This window comes from Martes martes (assembly GCF_963455335.1).
Source record: "Martes martes genome assembly, chromosome: 10".
NCBI classification, from domain to species: domain Eukaryota; kingdom Metazoa; phylum Chordata; class Mammalia; order Carnivora; family Mustelidae; genus Martes; species Martes martes.
This window is the reverse complement of record NC_137898.1, coordinates 6064652-6078401: the sequence shown is the minus strand read 5'-3', so window position 1 is coordinate 6078401 and position 13750 is coordinate 6064652. Positions and strand designations below refer to the sequence as shown.

General features: G+C 56.7%; 1 protein-coding gene across 1 annotated transcript; it reads right to left on the bottom strand.

The window, feature by feature from the left end:
• Positions 1–2369: 2369 nt before the first annotated feature.
• On the bottom strand, positions 2370–10591 carry SLC29A2 (solute carrier family 29 member 2). The gene is made up of 12 exons (XM_080817595.1): positions 10340–10591; positions 10013–10094; positions 8334–8494; positions 7956–8095; positions 7414–7548; positions 6660–6757; positions 6362–6446; positions 5660–5796; positions 5292–5397; positions 5085–5170; positions 4131–4330; positions 2370–3466 (listed from the first exon to the last, which is right to left on the bottom strand). Exons 1-12 carry the CDS (start codon positions 10366–10368, stop codon positions 3355–3357), a joined length of 1371 nt encoding a protein of 456 aa, XP_080673721.1. The 5' UTR covers positions 10369–10591; the 3' UTR covers positions 2370–3354.
• Positions 10592–13750: the final 3159 nt, after the last annotated feature.

Below are 13750 nucleotides of genomic sequence, written 5' to 3'. Positions count from 1 at the left end.
ATTCATTCTGGCTCTTTTGATGACTCCTGGCACGGAATACCTTTTCTCATTCTTTCATTTTCAATTCATTTGTGTTTTTTGCTCTAAAGTGAGTTTCTGGTAAACAGCATACGGTTGCATCATTTTTTAATCTATCTGACAACCTCTGCCTTTTCATTGGAAAGTTGAATCAATTCACAAACCAGGAGGCCTCGTCCTCATAAAAGGGTGAGAAACTCGAGGGCGAGGATTGGCCTTCAAATGTTTGTGTCTCTCCAGCAGCCCTATCTCAGGGCTTGCCGCATAGAGCCCTCTGCAGGTGTTTGCTGACGGCAACTGGCTGCTTCCGAGGGAAGCTCGGCGTGCTGGCAGGACTGCGTCAGGCTGGGGATGTGGCTGGGGAGGTGGCGGGGGCCAGGGGACTGGGCATCAGGAGAGGAACGGACAGATGCAGCCCATTGGCCTCAGTATGTTTCTGGCACCAAAAGCCGGCTGCATACTGGTTGAATGGGCAGGTTGGGCTGAGTCTACCAGGAAGGAGGATGGGAAGAAGGAATTCCAAGTTGTGACATCGAAAGGACATCTGAGGGATGAGTGTCCTCTTTCTGGGCCCTTCCTCCTTCCTCCACTTAGCCCAGCGTGGGCTTGCTCTCGAAGACCGTAGACCAGCACCAGTGGGTTCCCTGGGACTGTTGCCTGGCCTGTGAGGGTGGGTCTGGCAGGTCTGGGGACGTTTGAGTTCAGAAGGCAACAGTCTGTGAAGGTGGAGAAGGAGAAGGGGACCCAGGACGTGAGCGACCCTGTTCTCACCGCTCCCAGTCAGGCGGTCCGGCGAGGCCTCGTGGTCTGCGTAAGATTCCTTTAGCTCTACAAGCCCCATTTAGTAGACGTCTGTCTGTACTCCAACCCCGACCTCTCCCTAGGACTCCACACACGGGCAAGTTCCCATTCCCAGTGCTTGTCAGTGAAAGGACCTGGCTTTGAACCCAGAATGCTGGATCAGGGGCACCTGGGGGGCTCAGTGGGTTAAGCCTCTGCCTTCAGCTCAGGTCATCATCCCAGGATCCTGGGATCGAGTCCCGCATCAGGCTCTCTGCTCAGCGGGGAGCCTGCCTCCCCCCCCCCCCCGCCCACTGCCTGCCTCTCTGCCTGCTTGTGATCTCTGTCTGTCAAATAAATAAATAAATAATCTAAAAAAAATACCCCCCAAAATAGTTTCTATTAAAAAAAAAAAAGAAAAGAATGCTGGATCAGCTCACCCGCACTTAACCACTAGGTTAGGCGGCCTCTGAAGAGGCAACCGCCCTTTTCTCTCCTGGATCTCTCCTCCTCTGTCTAACCCCCAATTTACACCTCATTGCCAAGGTCCTTCATCATTCGTCCCCAACCCACTGCTCCAGCCTCATCCTCTCCCCCTCCTCTCTCTCACATCTTAGGGGCTCCCCAAGCCCCCCAACCAGAAGTCCCCACTGTTCCCTGAATTTCCTGAATATGCTGTGTCCATGCCACCCACCCGCCCTGCTGTCTCTGCCTGGGACGCCCCTCCCCCACCTGGGCCTTGTGTGTGTTTGCAGGCGGGTGGGGGTAGGGGAGGACAACAAAGACTACGACTTATTTTTCCTTCCTTTGAGGCCCCCGCTGAGGGGACGCTTCCTCAGAGCTGCAGCCTTGACTTTCCAGAGCATCGTTTTTTTGGACTCTTACATTCCATACTTCTGAAGGGCCCTCACAGACCCCATCCCGTGTTACATTCTACTTCCTGTGGCCTTGGGGCAGGGACCTGTCTCCTTTGTGTCAGGCTCACCAGATGAGCCAGGGTCTGGCACAGTGAACAGTAGTCAAAGGAATGAACCCTCCCTTGGGGGCCTGCCCTGTGGCTTTATTTCAGCCCCCAAGGTCCTATATCACCTCTGAGCAGAGAACCCGTGCTGGCTCAGGGCTGGGTATGTAATAGCTGCTCACTGAACGTTCCTGGCAGGCGGGAGGGCACGTGGGCAGAAAGGCCGGTGCCTCTAATGGCTTCGCTTTTCTCTGGGCTGGGCAGGATATTACAGGCGTGTGATGAGGCAGGACTCTTGTCCATCCCTCCAGAAAATTCACCGACTGCCTCCCTGAGGCTCCATTTTTGAGAAGGGGTAGGGCTGGGGAGGCAGAGGACCCCAGTGGAGGGGGAGAGCGATGGCGGTTCACACAGCCAGGTGCTCTGCCCAGGAGCACAGGCCACTATGTGGTCAAGAGGGCCCAGCACAGGGATGCCCATGAATCTCCACCCCTCTCAGGGCCCCAGTTATCCCATCTGTCAAATGGGTACAATCGGCCCTACCCCACCCGGCTTATCAAAGCCAATAGAGCTGAAAGCGCTTTGGAAATAAAGACTCAGTGAACCGATTATACAAATGAAGAAGGTTGTTATTAGACCCAGGAGCGGGGTTGGAGGGAGAAACAGCCAAAATGTGGAGTAAGTGCTTAGGACTCCTGCTTTGAGCCTCTTGAAGGAAAGAGAAGCAGGTAGTGGGCAGGAAGATCAGCACCTACAGGGAGGAGGGAGGTGGGGGCTGGGCCCGGCTCTGCCACGGACCAGGCGTTTCCCCCTGAGACTTGGTTTCCTCACCTGCACTCGGGGAGGGCACGATCCCTGCCTGGCTCCCCGCAAAGGTCTCAGTGTGACTCGGGGACAGAAGAGCTTTGCACACTGCAAAGAGATGCGCACCCAGGAAAGCCCGCTGCAGCTCCGAGACCGAGGCCCAGCCGGGCTCTGGGGAGTGGACACAGTTAGGTGTTGGCAATGAAAACACTGTTTGGGGCCCACAGGGTCCCGTGAGGACCCTCAGATCCCTAACGTCTGTTCCTTCTCCCTGCTGCCCTCAGCTTCCCTGGCATCCTCTGCCCTGGGGTCTGAGAGATTTGATCCTGGAGTTACTGAGGCCTGGGGAGACGAGGAGCTCCCCACTCCCACTCTCAGCCAGAGGCTGGGCCCCACCAGCCACACCCGTGGCAAGACCCCACTGGTGGCCTCCGATCCCCACAGATTAGCAAGTGCGTTTCTTGAGATGAACAGATATACTTTTGGTCCTCTTTTCCCTGATGGGCACCCTTGGATGAGGTCTCGTGCGTCTCTAAACAGTCCGTCTCCGTGTGTCGGCTCCATTCCTGGGTGAGGGTCAGAATGACCGCTGGGGAATTTTTCCTTGCAGCTCCCAAGTGGACACCAGCCGGGGAAGGAGAGCAGCACCCCACCTCCTCCTGGCACCTCCAGATCAAGGGGCCCCCGCCCAGCAGAGGCTTGAAGCTGGCTCGCCGTTCCGCCGGCGTCGGGGTCTCAGCTCCGAAGGGGCAGCGAGGAGAGAGCTGTGGGCGAGCCCTGGACGGAACCCTTCAGAGCAGAGCCTTGAAGAGGAAGGAAACGGCGGCCCCACAGGAGAGCCCCAGGGCCAAGAAGAAGGTCATGAGCGTGCCAGCCACCTCCCTCTCGTGCGGCAGCACCTGCCTAGGACACACAGGAGGAGGGACTCTTAGGGGACACCGGGCCAAGTCTTGACCCAGCACCAGTGCCCTCTGCTCCCCTTACAACAGGGCACCTGAACTCTAGTCTGGGCTGACCCCACCTCTGGGTCACCGTAACTAGGCCCTTCTCTTTGGACTTCGGTTTCCCGATCTATCAAGCCAGACCCCTGCCAGGGACATCTCTCGGGCCCCCGCAGGCCCAGTTTTAGAGGATTCTAGATTCCACTGCCTTCGAGCACCACAAAACGTCCCAGCCTGGTCCTCCCTGTCACCTTGACTCTCTCTGGATTCTCAACTCCATTGTCCCTAAAGTAAATAGCCCACGATCCCCCACTGGATCAAGACATCAGCTCCACGTTCAACTGAGAATTTGGGGAGGCTTTGGGGCCTAGGCGCAGAGGAGAGGCTCTGGAAGTTGTCCCCGGGCTATTTCATTGGGAGGAATGTGTCTCCCCGTGCACCCCCCCCCCAGCTGCCTCACCTGCTCAGGCTCTGTCTCCCCAGCTCCTGCCCTGGGGCAGGCTCAGTATGGGGGGGGGCACCAGCGAGCCTAGAGACAGCTAGGGCCGGTCTGGCTAGAAGCCGAATGGGCCCCCTCTCCGCCGGCCGACCTCCCCACCCCCCGGCCCTCCGTCCTGCCCCCAGACCTGGGCGCCAGGCACATGGTGAGGGACATCAGATAACCGTTGGATACAGCGAAGAGCAGCATGAAAGTGATGAAGTAGGCATCCTGTGGGAAGAGGATGGGCAGCCGGGACCTCTCGGGCACGTGGCAGAGCATGAAGAGTGGCACGAACAGGATTCGCAGGCCGACAAGCAGAGGCAGCAGCCGGCTGTCCTCGTCCGGCTGTGGCAGAAGCTGGGCTGAGGGCCGGCCCTGGGGGCCCGCCCCGGCTGGACTCTGTCACTTGCCCTGACCTACTACTCTGCGTGTGCCGGGGAGGGCCCCGCAGGGAGGCCTCTGGAGGGTGACGGGCTGGGCCGGGGCCACCCAGCAATCAAGAACTGGCCGGGAGCTAACCTCCTCCACCCCTTCTGAGCTCCAGGTTGGCCCCTCTCTGTGGCAGAACTGGGGGAGACCTTACACAGCATCTTTGGTTTCCCGGCTAGGCTCCTCCAAGGACGCCTGGGGGTTCCATGGACCCTTCTGGGGCAGGTGGGGTTGCTGAATGAGATTGGAGGCTGGGGATCCAGACCCCAGCCCAGCTGGGATCAGAGCAGCTCCTCTTTGGTCTGCCTCATTCTATCTCCTTGGAAGACTTCATTTAGAGAAGGAGCCCCTTGGCTAAAAGCAATCCAGACACTCAGAATCTCGTCCAACCTCTCACATGGGACAGGAACCTCCAGGTAAGGGTCTCTGGGCTGGATGCTGGGGACACAGGTCAGTTGGACATGACTTCTGCTTTCAAGGAGCTCATTGTCCAAGCCCTGCCCTGCATACCTCCAGGAGCCAGGAGCTCACTACCTCTTGGCCAGCTGTTCTGTTGCCAGACCTAGATGGGTCCGACTTTGGGGAGATCATCTTTCCGGGCTCTTTCACACCCTCTGATCCCCAACTGCTTCCTGGAAGTGTCAGGTGCCCCCAGCCCAGGTATGCTCACCCACAGGAAGTAGGAGGTCAGGCTCCGTCCCACCCAGTCCATGATGTTGAAGAGAAGGAAGCAGCAGATGGGGTTGAAGAACCGACCTGGGAGAGAAACAGGGCTCCTCCTGGTCCCTCCTCCCTCCCCCCTCCTCCTCCCCTTAATTCCTCTGCCCTCCTCCCTCCCTCTCCCCTGCCTTGCCCTCTTCTGCTTCCCAGCACTCACTCCACTTCCCAGGACTGGTGGAGCTGGTCACCATGGCCGTGATTGCAGGGAACACAGACAGAGTGACAGTGAAGACAAGCACAAGGCACAGCGCCGTCAACCAGATCTGAGAGCCAGACGCAGGGGTGTAAGTAGGTGGGGCTGACTAGGGCCCCAAATGCAGCCCCAGCCTCCAAGCACTGGCCCCAGAGGCAGGACACCCGAGGCCTGGCCTCGCTGTGTTCCTGACCCACTATGACTCTGGCACCTTGAAGTGGACCAGGGGAGCATGAAGGCCCCACTCCATTTTAAGGGTCTTTAGAGAGGACTGGAGAGAGGAGCTCTCTCTTCCCCAGGGCTGGTGGTTGGAGGCCACATCCAAGCCAAACCTTTTGGAAGACAATGAAAACTGAAGGTTTTCCTGGCTTCTGGGGCTCCTCAGGCTCCAGCTCTGGCTCCTTCTCAGCGTCCAGATCCAGAGTCAGGGCTACCTTCTGGGGGCTGTTGGGAATACCGTTCTTCTCATCTGGGGCAAGAGGGGAGGTCAGGGTCATGCGTGTGGCAGCCAGGCTCCATGGAGAGTGATTCCCAGCAGTTAAAACAAGTGGCTCTCCTCCAGCCCGGGATGTAGGCAAAGAGAATTAACCAGGGAAATATGTTAAGCTACTTCTTACAAGGACCTATGTGTGTCAGGCAGAGTTAAGCACCTTAAACAGATTATCTCCCTGCTACTCCTTTCCAGATAAAGAAACGGAGGCTCAGAGGGGTTAAGGGACTTGCCTAAGGTCACCCAGCTTGGATGCCGTGAGGCCGGGATTCGAACAAATGCATTTGGACCCAGAACTAGTGTGTTGGCGCTCTACTGTCTCCCCATTTTACAGAGGGGGAAACCGGCGCTCTAAACCAACAGGGATGGCTCTACTCCCACTGGATTTCTTCTGGGTCTGCTCACACAGCTCTACTAGGGATGAGGACTCCAGCTGGGGAGGTGTCCCAGAGGGGAAACGCTTCCCTGCGGAGGTGGCTTCGGCCTCCCTTGGGTCCCCCCCCCCCCCCCCACCGTGCGCCACCACGCAGGGTCCTGAACTCACCAGACTGGAGGAGCTCAGCTTTGGTCTCCAGCTCCTGCCCTGGCGCCTGTGACGGTTTCTTGGCTAGGTAGTAGCGGGCAAACTCCTGCAGAAGGAAAGCGTTGGCCCTGCCTGGCGTGGCGGAGGCGTCTGGCTCCCTCTCCACCCTGGCGACTTCGAGGCTGGAGCCCCCCAGTGGCTGACGCCTCGGGGGATCAGGTCCCTTCCTCCTCCTCCCCTGGCCTCTCGCAGGGCCTCAGACTCAGAGCTGTATCTGAGATGCCCTGAAGTGGCGCCTCGAGCCCAGTACCAGGCTCACCAGGTGGGGCAGGCTCAGGTAACACACGATGGACATGAAGATGCCCACGCAGGGTGTGATGAAGTACCCCAGGGCGGAGGTCTGGGCATCCACGCCACCTGTGCAGAAACTTCAGCTGCAGAGCGGAGGGGGCTGGTCCCGCTGGCTCCCACGGGCGGGGTGGGGGGCGGGGCTAATGACTCTTGTCCCACTTCCCATCATGCACTTCTCAGATTCACCTCCTGGCCTCTTCCACTCTGCTGGCTGACAAAACTCAGGAACCCGTGCAGGGCCCCAGCCCAGCCCTTTGCTTCTTTCATTCCTTCCTACTTGTCACTTTTGTTGAGCACCTATTATGTGCTCATTTTTACTGCATGCTCCCTACAGTCTGAGGACAGAGCTGTTAAGAAGATTTTCGGTGGGAAAACTGACACAGGTGTCCAGTGCACCGGCTGGGGAGCAGTGGAACTAGGATTCCAACCAAGTTTACCCGAATCTTAAACCTATCCCCCATTCCCTGCACTCCAGGCTGCTGCCACTTACCAGCGTCAGCCTCAGGAATCCTGCCCCAGGCCCCAAGTTAACCCAGTCCTCACCTGATCATTCTCTCACTATACAGCCCAAGAGCCCCACTCCCTACCCCCAAACCCAACCCCAGCTCCCCATCACCTCCATCTCTACCCAGAACCCAAGGCATCTCACTCCTAGCACACTCTGTCTGCTCCCCAGAAATCCAGAGGTCAATTCCGCCCCCCAACCACCCAAGTCCACTCACTGGCCATGGACATGAGCATGGCCAGGGCAGCGAAGATCCCAGCCAGGCCCTGGCCACTGAGGAAGAGGGTGCTGTAGGTGGAAGGCATGGTGCCCAGCTGCCCGAAGAGACTGCCCTGCAGAACTGCACAGAAGGCTGTGAAGGGAGAAGAGTGGGGGCTGTCGCTCAGTGAGGCAGGCCTTAGAGGCTCCCTGGAGGAGGCGGTGGCAGGGTACACAGGAGACCCTGGACTAGGTCAGGCAGGCATCAGACTCTGGGCATCCTGGTGTAACACTGTCCCATTCATTGTTCTTCTCTGGTGCAGCCATAGGTCTGAGGGACTAGGGGCCAGGAGACCTGATCTTAGGTCACTGTGGGTTTGGGACAAGTGACTTTTCCGTTCCCGCTGGGGTTCAGTTTCTCCTCAGGGATAGGAGTGTGGCCGCTGCCGTCTTTCCTTCTGGGATATGTTGGGCCCTTTCAGTTACAAAGAAGAGGTTCGGCTGAAGCCCTGAGTGCAGGGGTGGGGAGGTGGGGAGGTGGGGAGGGGCGGCGGTGCTCACAGTTGATGAACCAAACAGACGCCATGGTGATGGAGAAGAAGGGCCCAGGGCTCATGTCCACCTTGACCAACGCCGCCGTCAGGGCAAAGAGCAGCAGGATGACCAGCAGGCTGCCCAGAATCCGCACCGTCTCAGGGACGCTGCTCGTAGGTAGGGGCGGAGTGGGCATTGGCTGGACCCCCGGCCCGACAGGGGGAGGCAGGCAAGAGACGGAGCCCAGGGTTGGACAGCGGGAGCCGGAGGGGGCATGCAGGGCGAGTGGAGGAAGGATGGGAGGTCTTTCCTGGGCCCAGGGATGGGTGGAGCTTCCTTAGCAGGGGCGGTGGAGGGACCACAGAGGGGCGGCCTGCGGGGAGCGCGAGGGGCGGGGCCTCTCACCACTGGTACAGGAAGGAGTTGAGGAGCGTGAAGAGCAGCAGAGGCAGCTGGGACAGCAGCGTCACCCAGTTGTTGAAGTTGAAGGTGTCAGCAGGGCCGGTGTGGTTGCCGTCCAGGGTCCCGGTGGTGGTGTTGGCCCCTGCCAGCCGGCCCTGGAAGTACTGCCGGGATGCCAGGGGAGGGGGTACAGGTCACCCTCCGACGTACCCTGAGGACCCCCCCCCCCGCGCTTTTCCTCTCTGTCTCCTCCCGTGCCTGCCATTGCTCAGTTAAAGCCTGCGGGAGCGGGGGCTGTCTGTCCTTGTGCTGGTCCTAGCCCCTGGCACACAGTCAGAGCTTGATGAATGTTCCCTGAATCGAACCGCTGATGTCCAGGACAGAGCCCAAGCCCTAAGAACCCCCAACCTGGGCCTCACTCCATCTTTGAATCGCCCTTCCTCTGCAGAGTCCTGGTTCGAGCCTCTACCCCCATTCCTGCAGCAGCTTCTAGATTCCTGAAGGTTTGACTGAGTGCCTCCTGCAAGCCAGGCCCGGCCCAAGTGCTGACCAACTGGATTCCCTCTGGAACACTCATTCACTAAGCTTCTGCTTAACTTCCTCCCCCCGCCCCCCACCCATGGTTCCCTGTTGCCTTCAGGGCAAAGCCCCAAGATTTTGAAGCAGCAGTAGGAGCCCTTCAGAATCAGATCCTGGCCTCCCTTTTGTGTGGCATCTCCTGCTCTGTCCTGCTAAGCTCTCGGTACCCCAGGCTCTGGCCCTTTCTCTGAACAGGCTGGCATTCCCCTGCCTGAGTGCCTTTGCAAGGCTGTCTTCTCCGCCTGGAATGCCTTCTCCCTTTCCTCCCGCTACCTCCCAACCCCAAACACCTATGCTTTACCTACCCTCCTCCCAAGTTACAAATCACCTCTTCTATGAAGCAGAAGGAATTACTCCCTCCCCCACCCCCGCCGGGGACCCAAATGACTTTGTTCCAAGCCTGGAGTGGCAGGTGCCCTATTAAATTATTAATAGCTCTTTGGCACCCAACTCTTTCTCAAGATCAGGGGCTGATTTAACTTTGGGTCTCCAGGGCCCAGCAGAGAGCCAGACACTGAAAAGGCATCTGGAAAGTTGCTGCGCTGCATATGTATGAATAACTCAGTCCTAAAGAGAATACAAACCCCACATTTCTGCCTTCCCTTGAGAGAATGCAGGCTCCAAGAGGGCGGAGGTTTCCTCTGCTGTGTTTCCCCCTATAGCCCCAGTGCCAAGAACAGGGCCTGGTTCACAGTAGATGCACATTATTAACCGTTTGTTGGATGAATGAATGTAATTTGTGTTAATTCAATGAAAACCAAAGGCTTGGATAACCCACTTTGGGAGTGGATTAGCCCAGGAATGACTAGCCAGGGAATAATGACAAACGGGGTGGTGGGTGGGTAGCTCTTGGCTAGTTCCACAGCTCCCGCCCCCGTTGGTGGCCTTGCCCCTCTAGGATCGGGGCGTCCCTGAAACCTTGACGTTTCCTATCTGTGAGCGGGGCACCTCCCCTCTCTGAGGCTCTTTGCTTCAGCGGACAAACCCGCAAACAGGCATAATGAGGAGTCAAAGGCGGCGCGGTGGGAAAGCGCCTGCTACTCCTCGCGTCCAAGGCGATGGTGGCTGTGGCCATGAGGCTGGGCACTCTAGCCGAGTCTCACCGGGATGGCCGTAATGAAGAAGTTCCAGGGAAGGAGCGTGCCCAGGCCCAGGATAAAGAAGCTGATCCCGACCAGGTGGTACCTGTGGGGATCAGTCAGAAGGTCACCCCGAGGACGCGTGGCCTCCCCGCCCCCCGCCAGGCCGCCCCCTCCGCAGAACGGACTACAACCCCCATCACTCCGGCTCAGGTAGCTGAGGGAGGAGACTGATGGGAATTGTAGTTCCATCTAGTCTGCTTTGAGCCTTGGCGCGCCCGAAGGCAGCGGGTCTGCGCTGGCCAGGGCCACCCGGATCCCCGTCCGCACCCCACCGGGTCCCCAACTCGCCTGTCTTGTGGGGCGTCTCCTCGCGCCATGGCCGCCCAGAGGGATGCGCCGGGGTGGGAGGGAGGTGGCGCGCTGCACCTGCACCTACGCCGGGGCCCGAGGGCCGGGGGATGGGGAATACTGGGTCTTGTGGGCGGTGGACAGAGGGAGGGGGTCGGGTCTCCCCGAAAGGGGCGGGGGCGAGGCGGGAGCGGGGTAAGAAGGCCGGGACCGATTTCCAAGGCTGTCAGGCTCCACAGGCTCGGACCTCGCTCCGCCTCCGGGGCGGGGACAGAGGGTCGCACCACCCCTCCCCACCTCCTCCTAGCCGGGCCTCTGGACTCCCGCTTTGGACACGCTGGAGCTCGCGGGCCTCGGACCCACGACTACCCTCGTGGTCCCGGGCGGCTCAGAGGCAGCTGACCTGAGAAGGTCCCCTGGGGCCTCCCCGCTGCGCGGGCGCGGGTCACGGACCTCGGCGGGAGGGGTGGGGGAGGCGGGAGGGGAGGTACCCCGCCCCTCCCCCCGCCCCGAGCTGGCGAGCGGCCCCGGTCCCTCCGCCAGTTCCGAGGCGGTGTCGGACCCGCGCAGCGCGGGGTAACTCGGGAGCCCGCGGAGGAGCTGGCTTGTCCAGGGGTAACCTGAGCGTCTGTCACCAGCGGTCCTGGGGGGCTGCGCCGAGCTGGGTGCTTCGGGAGGCCAAGGGGAGGGCCGTGTGCCGGTGCCGTCCGAGCCCGCAGGCGGGTCTGGAAGATAGGCGGACCGACGGCTTCGTCTCCTCCAAGCGGTGACTGGGGAAGCTCCGGGCCTTTGGGGCGCCCTGCGGAGGCGTGGGCCCAGCTGGGGAGTCCAGGCGGGCTTGGCGACAGTGAGGCTGAGCCGCATTCCGGGCAGCGAGGGGTTAAGCAAAGGCTCTGGAGGGATGGGTGACCCGGAGACGCTCTCCCAGCGCTGCGGCCCAGCGAGCGAGCAAACAAACAAACAACTTTTCGGGCGGCCCCAGGTCACTTCACATCAAACCTATTAAGACGCACCCACCTCCTACTTTTTTTTCTCCTGTGAAAAACTTCTAAAAGATTATAAACCGCTGCAATTTTGGAGTTAATTTGCTCTAGCTCAAGGAATTTACAAATGGATCTGTTTGCTCTGCAGTCCCCGTGCGTACAGGGGATGCTGGAGAGGTGAGAGGCTCCAGACCACAAATTACTTTCATAAGCAATGAAATTTTACGACCACTTCCAGGTTACGTGCGTGCTTCTCCATTCGACTGTGAGTCTATGGGACGACTGTGCTGGTCTGGGCCAGTGTTTTTTTTTTACTGCAAACACCTCGTGCTCCTGCCTGATTGGCAGCAGGTCCTCGGTAAATGGGTTGTAATAAATACAGCGATTGAGGGAGGAAAGGGACAGCATTAAATGACACTGAAAGAGAGAGTTATTCTCTTTTCAGTTTGCTTTCAAGCCTTCAGAATACGTCAAGGGGAAAGTCTCAACTTGGTGCTAACATGTTTCTAGCCATGTTGGTCTCTCTCTCTCTTTCTCTGACAAAGAGATGGCTTCAGGGCGGCTGCTGACAACTTTGTTCGAACAGAAATTAATAACTTTTATGTTCCTCCTCTATTTTTTAAAAGATTTTCTTTTAAAGATTTTATTTATTTATTTGACAGAGATCACAAGTAGGCAGAGAGGCAGGTAGAGAGAGAGAGGGAAGCAGGCTCCCTGCTGAGCAGAGAGCCCAATGTGGGGCTTGATCCCAGGACCCCGGGATCATGAACTGAGTCAAAGGCAGAGGCTTTAACCCACTCAGCCACCCAGGCGCCCCTATTTTTTAAGATATTTTATTTATTTATTTGACAGAGAGATAGCACACAAACACAAGCAGGGGGAGTGGCAGAGAGAGAAGAAGAAGCAGGCTCCCCACTGAGCAAGGAGCCCTATATGGGACTTGATCCCAGGACCCTGGGATCATGACCTGAGCTGAAAGCAGTTGCTTAACCAACTGAACCACCCAGACACCCCTCCTTCTCTACTTTTTAAAAAAATATTTTATTTATTCATTTGACAGACAGAGATCACAAGCAGGTAGAGAGGCAGGCAGAGAGAGAGGAAGGGAAGCAGGCTCCCTGCTGAGCAGAGAGCCCAATGCTGTGGCTTGATCCCAGGCATCCCCTAAGGTGGTTGTTTTTGTTTTTTTTTTTAAACACAGATATGTTTTTCCCAATATTTCCCCCAGTGTGTCTTCATTGTTTCAGCAAATCCTTTCACAGAGCAGGAGCAGGAGGTTTTAATTTTAATGAGTGCATCTTACCAATTTTTTCTTATTCTTTTGGTGTTGTATCTAAATGCTTATCACCAAACCCAAGTTCATCTAGATTTTTTTTTTTCCTATGTAATCTTGTAGAAGTCTTATAGCTTCGTGTTTTACATTTTGGTCTAAGATCCTCTTGAGTTAATTTTCGTGAAAGGTTTTAAAAAATATATTTTAAATCTCTATGAATGCTCAAGGAGTCAGTTAAATGTTGTTCAGGACCCAGGACCTGTTTTCCTTGTGTAGGACTCTCTTGTGCATTTAGGGATAACTATTATCTCTGGCCTCAGCCACTAATTGCGATTAGTGTCCTCTCCTCCCATGACTGTGATTGCTAGGACAAAATTCTCCAAGATCCTGGGAGGCAATGTCCTACTAAGCGTCATACCCCCTCTGATCCCCCAAGAGATGGGGGAGGGGATGCTCAAACAACATGATGAAAGATCACCGCAGTTGCTGTGAGTTTTACCACGGTACTTTGGATGCATCCATCCCAAACTGATTTTTGTCTAGCTCACTTGGTTTTGAACTTCATACAAATACAACTTACTTTTAAACAATTCAACACATTTTTGAGATTCATTCATGATGCATACGGTTATTGTTCATTCACTATTCACGGATGTGCGGTATTCCACTGCCACACAGTGTTTATCTTGTTGGATAAATGTTGCAAGCGTCCGGCTTGTTTCCCCTTGTGTTCTGGTCTAAGCAATGCTGCTCTGAGTGGCATTGTGCCCACCGCATGCCTCCTGTGGGCATCTGTGCAGGAGTTTCTATGGATCAGAGTTTCTCAGCCTCAGCCCTATAGACATTTTGCATCTACTGATTTTTTTAAAAGATTTTATTTATTTATTTATTTAATAAATAAGAGAGAGATATTTATATAAATGATACAAATGAGAGTTATAAATGAGACAGAGAGAGAGCGTGCAAGCAGGGGGAGGAGCAGAGGGGAAGGGAGAGGGAGAGAATCTCAAGCAGACCCCGCACTGAGCGTGGAGCCTGATGTGGGACTTGATCCCTGTACGCTGAGAGCACAACTTGAGATGAAACTAAGAGTTGGTTGTTTAACTGACCTTACCACTCAGGCGCCCCTAACATGCATTATTATTAACTAAACTC

Excerpts from the sequence above, each read along its gene's own strand:
- SLC29A2 (XM_080817595.1), bottom strand. The coding sequence starts at position 10,368 with ATGGCGCGAGGAGACGCCCCACAAGACAG. Across the intron at positions 10,095-10,339 it reads GGAGACGCCCCACAAGACAG|GTACCACCTGGTCGGGATCA; the intron begins GCGAGTTGGGGA and ends TGATCCCCACAG. Across the intron at positions 5,797-6,361 it reads AGCTGAGCTCCTCCAGTCTG|ATGAGAAGAACGGTATTCCC; the intron begins GTGAGTTCAGGA and ends CTCTTGCCCCAG.